At 42.8% G+C, this 6,952-nt stretch overlaps 1 protein-coding gene across 2 annotated transcripts; it reads right to left on the reverse strand.

Annotated features, from left to right (window-relative positions):
- Positions 1 to 323: 323 nt before the first annotated feature.
- On the reverse strand, positions 324 to 2,173 carry ikzf5 (IKAROS family zinc finger 5). 2 transcript variants are annotated; one of them, XM_070916448.1, is made up of 3 exons: positions 2,026 to 2,173; positions 1,364 to 1,537; positions 324 to 1,285 (listed from the first exon to the last, which is right to left on the reverse strand). In XM_070916448.1, exons 1-3 carry the CDS (start codon positions 2,156 to 2,158, stop codon positions 324 to 326), a joined length of 1,269 nt encoding a protein of 422 aa, XP_070772549.1. In that variant the 5' UTR covers positions 2,159 to 2,173. The 2 variants fall into 2 exon arrangements, with proteins under 2 accessions (XP_070772549.1, XP_070772547.1); XM_070916446.1 differs by having other exon boundaries at positions 1,364 to 1,530; positions 2,019 to 2,158.
- Positions 2,174 to 6,952: the final 4,779 nt, after the last annotated feature.

Raw genomic sequence — 6,952 nt, forward strand, 5'->3', positions numbered from 1 at the left:
TACTACATTAAATCAGGTTAATTTGCTTGACTAAGTAGGGAGGTTGTTTTTCCTGATTTATGACAGAAATCTTCACCACCACAAATAAATTCTCAACGTGTTGAAAACACTGATCATCCCTTTATAATACACTTGAATGGGCACCAATCACCATACAAAATGAAACCATCTTAATGTTTCTGAACATGTTCCTGTATAAGTACAACTTTGAAAGGCTAGGCTACATCAAGGCCAAGTACAAGACCAATAAATAAAATTACTATGGAATTAATAAAACAAAGCTGTCTTTTAAAAGTTCTTTCAAAGTTTTCCTCAGTCATCCATTACTTGTGCTGCCCACGGGCAAAGTGGCAGGCAAAGTCATACTTGCTCTTGCACTTGTGGCCGCAGATGTTGCACTGGAATGGGTTCTCGTAGCCATGGCAGCCCATGTGGATAGTGTAGAGGATGTTGTCGGGGAAGTAGATGTCACAGTGCTGGCAGTGATGCAGCATGTGGGGGTCCTGGAGTGGGGCGGACAGGCCGGGGGCCGGAGTACTGGGTTGGCTGTTGGAGATACTGGGGGTACTGGTACGCGCACTGTGCTCGCTGCAGGGTCCCCCTTCAGGGCTGCAATTGCTGTGGGGAGGAGCCCGGGGCTCTGGGGTGATTGGGGAAGAGGAGGAGGCATGGACCATGCTGGCTGTGACAGCCACAGGAGCTGTGGCAGGGTGTGGCTGGATGAGGAAGGGCTTCTCATCTACGATAGACTCTGCTCCTGGAGACATGGGAGGTTGAGTCTGGGCCTGGGACTCTGAAGGGAGGCTGGCCAACTGGCCTGCCAGGGTGGACAGCTGGTTTAGGGGGTTATCCATAACCATATCATGGTGATGGTGATTTTGATTTGTGGAGTGCCCGTCCTCAACTGCTCGACTCTGATTATCATAGGTCTCCTGACGCAAGTGGGGCAGCTCGTGGGAGAAATCGTTCACATTGTCAGCCTTGTGCACCACCATAGAAGGGGGGCTGAAGTTGATGAGGAGTCGGCGGCCATAGCCCAGTGAGCTGGCCTTCTTCTGCAAAACACTCAGCATCTTTTTATGGGACAGTGAGCGAGCACCTTTCATTGGCAGGAGTTTGTGACGTCGACGGCGATGGTGGGACAAGTTGCTCCGATCACTGCAGCGGAAGGAGCACAGCTCACACTTATAAGGCTTCTCGCCTGTGTGTGATCGCATGTGGGCCTCCAGGTGACGCTCGTAGGCTGAAGCAAATGGGCAGAGGTGGCAGCGGTGAGGTTTCTCTCCTGTGTAATTGAGGAAAACAGGCTAAGTAACAAAACCATGCCAATGTTATCCCCCAAAAATGAACTATTACCACTTACCTGTGTGAATTCGGATGTGCTCAATGAGTCTTGCTGTGCCTCTGGTGGCATAGTTGCAGTAGCGGCACTTGAGCTTGCCGTCATAGGTCCTCTCAAAGCCATCCACCAGGATCCCTGAACTGTCCTCCAGTGACATGTCCACTGAGGGGTGATCCAGTCCATTCTGACTACAGTCTGCATACAGCAACATCAGCAGGACTTATAATTTATACACCAATAAAAAACGAAATAACATACCATACAAACTCTGATTATACTTTACCCGCTGGCTAAACAAATGATTGATACATTATTTTCATGAACACAGTAGATGCTTTTAATGTGTTTCTACAGATGGCATTCCAGTTGATTACAAAATAACATGTAGTTCAACACTTCAGTTACATTTGTGTTGAACTGCATACAATAACATTTCTCACAGACTCATTGAAGGGTCACGTGGATAAGGAGTACCATGCCTCATTACTTGACTTAGTTACTCTCTATGGTAACATTCATGAAATTGAAAATTGTGCAAGTATCAGATGTCAGCTAATGTTTGAGGGTGAATAAGTCAGCGGTTTTCCTTGAAATATACTGTATCAATTTGTACCAAACCCAGACTGCTAAAACATGATGAATTTACACTGAAGGATTGTTAACAGTAAATGCCAGCTGGTTACCTGGCGGCAGCTCGTCCGCCTCCTTGACGCCGCTGACAGAGCCTGATATCATGTTGACATGTTGAGTCTGCTGGCTCAGATACTCCTGGAAATCCTTCACAAAGTCAAGCGTGTCCGGCTTTTCCTCACCCATTGAAAGAAAGTGATGCAAATGTCCAACCGACCACAATTACTGAGGAGCAAAGATGGATCATGAGTTCAGGAAATTAACTGTATGTATGAAATATTATAAAAACACAAATGCAACCAACCGGACTAAAAAAAACGTTAGCTAGCTGATTTCAGAGATGTAACGTCAACTTAAACCTACCTCTTCGAAGATAACTTGTCGGTTAAATGTAACCCGTTTGTTTGTTTGTCGGAAACGCCGTTTTGTTATCCAGACACAAAGACAGGACAATCCTGGAAATCCGTGACTGACAAGCAGGAAATCGGCGCGATCCGATGTCTGGTCGGTCGCTCCTACACACCGCTCCTCATCATCGTCATGTTGTTACCAAAGCTACGTACGCTACGTTAGCCAGACAACTAACGTTAGCTTATCTTGGGGAGAGCATCTTTGTCAAAAGAAACGCTGGGTATCTGGTCGACAAGGCCATTATTTACATCGTCCGTACACGTTCGAGTAAATCCTCAACAGTACAACTAGTTTTAAAATGTTCTTTCCGTCGACCCACTTGCTACAATTCACACGAAAAGACAACCTGTTAAATCAAAACAATAAACCAGTTCGACGGGTGAAAGTTCACTGTATGTGCACCGGTAAAAACCGTCCCGCCTCAACCTCAATCTACCCGCGAAGAAAGGTTCCCACCACTAACTAAAGCTGTAACTTTGGTCAAAATAGAAAGCAATACAGTTGCTCACATAGTATGAAATCAACAAAAACATACGAAACGAATCGACAACGCACCTGCTTGCCATCTTTTTGTGTCTGAAGACCGATGTTATCAATTTTGATAGCCGACAAGGCATAACAACGTGCTACAGAGGACTGGGTACGATGCTGTTTATCAAAAATAATGTATTATTTACAGATAGACCTACTCCTACTTAAGTTCATGACCTATAGTTCAGCGTCAAAGCGGGCAATCCACTCATTTAAATGCATGTTTTGAAAATAAATGTGTGAAGCAGTGCTTTCCAAACATTTATAAACAAACTTGATCAAACTAGCTGAAAAGCATCTTTGTCTGGGGAGATATATTTGAACAGCCCTGAAAGTGATGTTACAGTGTGTTATGGCCTCTCTGATGAAATCTGCAACTATTCCTTCTTAATTACAGCATTAATATAAAGACAACAAACTTGTCTCTTAAAGTCTGATTAGTGCACAACTTTAGATTGGCTCATCCCTTAAGATGAGGCCCTAATAGTGAGTTGGTGTTCAGTATCAGCATTTAAATGGTCAAGTATAGGCTTATGCTTGAAGGGTAGCATTTGGGTATTAGTAATTAAAAATAATGTATCAGTATTGAAACCTACCATATACACCTTCAACATTGCACTTCGTCATGCAAACACAGTGGCATTTTTTTGTTTACAGATATGTGGATTTGAAACACCCATCTCTTGCCACCAGCTAATGAAGTTAATAGCATATCCACTCACATGACACACTTTCAGTTGTACAGCTTGCAATTATGTGCAAGTGGCAAATGAGGCACAACAATTGCATTACTTTCAAAAGCTATTGACTCATTCATGTTTTATCACAATCAATAATTTACCAGTAAGCGCTTGGTGAAGATCACATTGCCCCATTTGTGTCAAAGTTGTAGGAAAACCACTGAGGAGAAGATGATAAATGACCAAGTTGAGTGCGGCCGCTGTATCCTTTTACCACATTACAACTGCAACTGTCAGAGCAGCAGAGTTACAGCAGTAATGTAAACCTGCTACCAATGAATTCTTTACTTTGTAACATGAGTCACTTGTTTGGTGTCGAACATGCACCTAACTATCTACACTATATTCTGTATAGTGACTGGGCTTGTGTATGGTGTGTTTGTGCGTCACTGTAGAGAATTATGAAGTATTTTAACATTTTATTTTAACATTTTTTGACAGGTACATTTGGTCCTGCATGTACACCTGCTGTTGCCCCTCCACATGTGAGTACAGTTCTACATCTGGACACTAGATGGCGCACATGTGTCAGTGGTGAAATAGGCACTCCACATGACACAAGATACACACCTAAGACATGTACGCTGGTATTGTTAATAAGTCCTAACCTTACAGAAAAGACTTGACTCATCAAGATTACACAGATCATTGCTGTCACTGTACAGACATGGAAAGCTCAGTGTACAGTCAGCAAGTGAGTCCTGTCTGTGTCAGCTGCCAGTCTCCGGGGACAGCATGTACAGGACCAGTGGAAGACGTGACAGTTGACCTCATGAGTTGAACCCAATTACATCACCTTCTAACAGCCTGTCCACACTAATGTTATTTTATTGCAATTTAATTATGCTCAGGTTTCCACCAGGGCCAGATCCTGTTGAATAATTTACATGCAGCCACAATGATTTGTCAACGCGAAAAGACAAAGTGCGCACTTCTCGGTACTCTAATTTGTTTCAATAGTTTTGTTTTTAATTCCTATAATATAAATCATTAAAACAATAATCTTTATGTTGTATTTCCAACTAAGCATTTCCTGCAGTTAGAACAAATGCGGCATTTGGTTTGAAGGACAGATTTATTAAGCCTAAAAATATTTAAGGGGAATAATTGGTCAAACTTAATTTTGCATTAATGACATGTCCACTGCACGATATATTAAGCTGTTCTTTTAAAGGGCAGTGAGCATGTATTAATGAGACTGGGAGCAGGTAATACTCTAATAGGGCTGGCATTTACACCCAGTAATGCTGTGGACACAACGGTGGACGCTTGCATGGAAATGACTTCTTACTGTATAGAACTTGTTTGTTGTTGAATGGGTTACCGTCAGCCATGGATACAATTACATAAGATCTAATGTAATATCAATCAAACACGCTAATCCAACATTTCTGTCTATTTCGATACAATTACACAATTATCCATTAACTCAACAGGCCTGACTTGAACTCACAGCCTTTACTAGACAAATATAAATTATATGAGCAAGTTTAAATATACACACTGCCACATGTAGGATGGGCTCCGCGACAACACCTGTCTTTGAGAAGGTTGCAGTGTTATCCACTTGCTCTGATTCACATTTAAAAGGCCTGAATGAAAAGGTTTCTTTCTCCTCTTAACCGCTTGATTTACAGGCTGTTTGTGGTTTAACGCCACACAAGACAATTGATTTGCTCCTCTTTTCCTGAAAGAAATTGGAATTTAATTTAGAGAAGGTCTTAAGCAGTTTTTAAAGACTTGGTGTCATTTGTTGGGCTTGTGTAAAAGCTGCATTAGAGATTACCCTCCTGGAAAAGCTTTTTAATCCTAGACAAGTGCAGCCATAGTAACGGTAGACGGGAGCCTCTTGGAGGCAGAAAGGTGAAGGGGGACTTTGACAAGATTTATTCTTCTCTTACTGAGACTGTTTCTTTCTTGAGGTCTCCCGCTCCACAAGGAGCATTTGAAAAAGAACTGAGAGGTGGGGGATAGGATAAAGGAGGTATATATTAAGCTTTTCTTTCCTCTCACCACTTAATTTCCTTGCAGGCGCGCCTTGCGCCGTTGTAATGAATGTAATTGCCGCCTTTGATGAGAATGCTATTATCTGGATCACACTTTACATGGGCAAACAAGACTGCCCCTCCCTCCACCTCCACCTCCCATTTAACTCAGCAATGAGACCCCCCAATTATGCAGGGAACAAGTGGCTTTTCATAAAGCTAGCGTGTCGCTCTTGATTGGTGAGGCTTGGAGCCGGCTCCATGTGGACAAAGGATAGATTAGATGTGATATAGGCACACCAAAAACCCCATTTCCTTGATTAATTTCCTGCATGCCCCACAGAAAGGGCCCACTCTCTCCCCTCTGAATTCTATCTCTCCTTTAAAGACAACTTTCATCTTTTGATAGATGTGGTAACTCAATGGACAGACAGACATTTTATTGACCTAAGTTTGACCACAGCTGCCTGGGCTTCAGGAGGGAATAGGAGCAAAAAGAGAAATGTTTCTCTTCAGCGTGGGAGGATGGGCTTATTTTTCTTATAAAAAGCCCAGAATCTTTGTGGCTCTTGCAGTATTTCTGCCTTCAGCAAGGATCAACTCACTTTTCATGCTGATCTTTTTTTGTGCTCTCATATCATCACCCTCAGCACACACACACACACACACACAAAAACACAGGTTGTTCACTCATGCTCTTTCACACACACGGACACACAGAAGCACGCTAAACAGCCATTTGATAATAATGGCAAACAGATATGATGGGACTTTATGAGGCGATGCGCGATAAAGCTGCTGTCACCTTAGAAGTGTTCTTCTGACTGTCTTATTACCGTATTAAAGCACCACACAGAAAATTCACACACACCTCAGCCCGGATCTGACAACCCGGCGTGATTCTGTCCGATAGTGCACCAGGCTGAAATATCGAGAACAATCAAATGAACTGTCACAAGTGACAAATTATACTATTACTCCTCAAAGATTGTCATCCTTGAAATGTATTCATAGCCATTTCTTCTTTATCGGAGAGTGATTATTCCTTTAAGCAAGCAATTCCCCAATGATAAATTGGTAATCAATTCATTTGACTATTATGCTTTGAGAATGGCTCCAAGGGATCAGCAGCACTGGTCACTCTTATTCACTTGCATATATATCCAACACTAACTCATGGTGCTGTTGGGCCTGATGGATGCCGTCTGCCCGACCACCTGACTCTTAAAGGTTTATACCAGCAGAAACAGGTTGCCATCCGGACCCAGTCACGACAGAGAAAGAATTGGCCAATATTTTTGACTGAAGTGGCA

The sequence above is a fragment of the Enoplosus armatus genome, chromosome 12 (assembly GCF_043641665.1).
Source record: "Enoplosus armatus isolate fEnoArm2 chromosome 12, fEnoArm2.hap1, whole genome shotgun sequence".
In the NCBI taxonomy this organism is placed as follows: domain Eukaryota; kingdom Metazoa; phylum Chordata; class Actinopteri; order Centrarchiformes; family Enoplosidae; genus Enoplosus; species Enoplosus armatus.

What these genes read in the sequence shown, in the direction of transcription:
- ikzf5 (XM_070916448.1), bottom strand. Translation starts at nt 2,158, where the DNA reads ATGGGTGAGGAAAAGCCGGACACGCTTGACTTTGTGAAGGATTTCCAG. An exon ending in GGCGGACGAGCTGCCGCCAG is followed by an intron (nt 1,538 to 2,025) that starts GTAACCAGCTGG and finishes TGCTGTATGCAG; the next exon opens with ACTGTAGTCAGAATGGACTG. An exon ending in GCACATCCGAATTCACACAG is followed by an intron (nt 1,286 to 1,363) that starts GTAAGTGGTAAT and finishes TCAATTACACAG; the next exon opens with GAGAGAAACCTCACCGCTGC.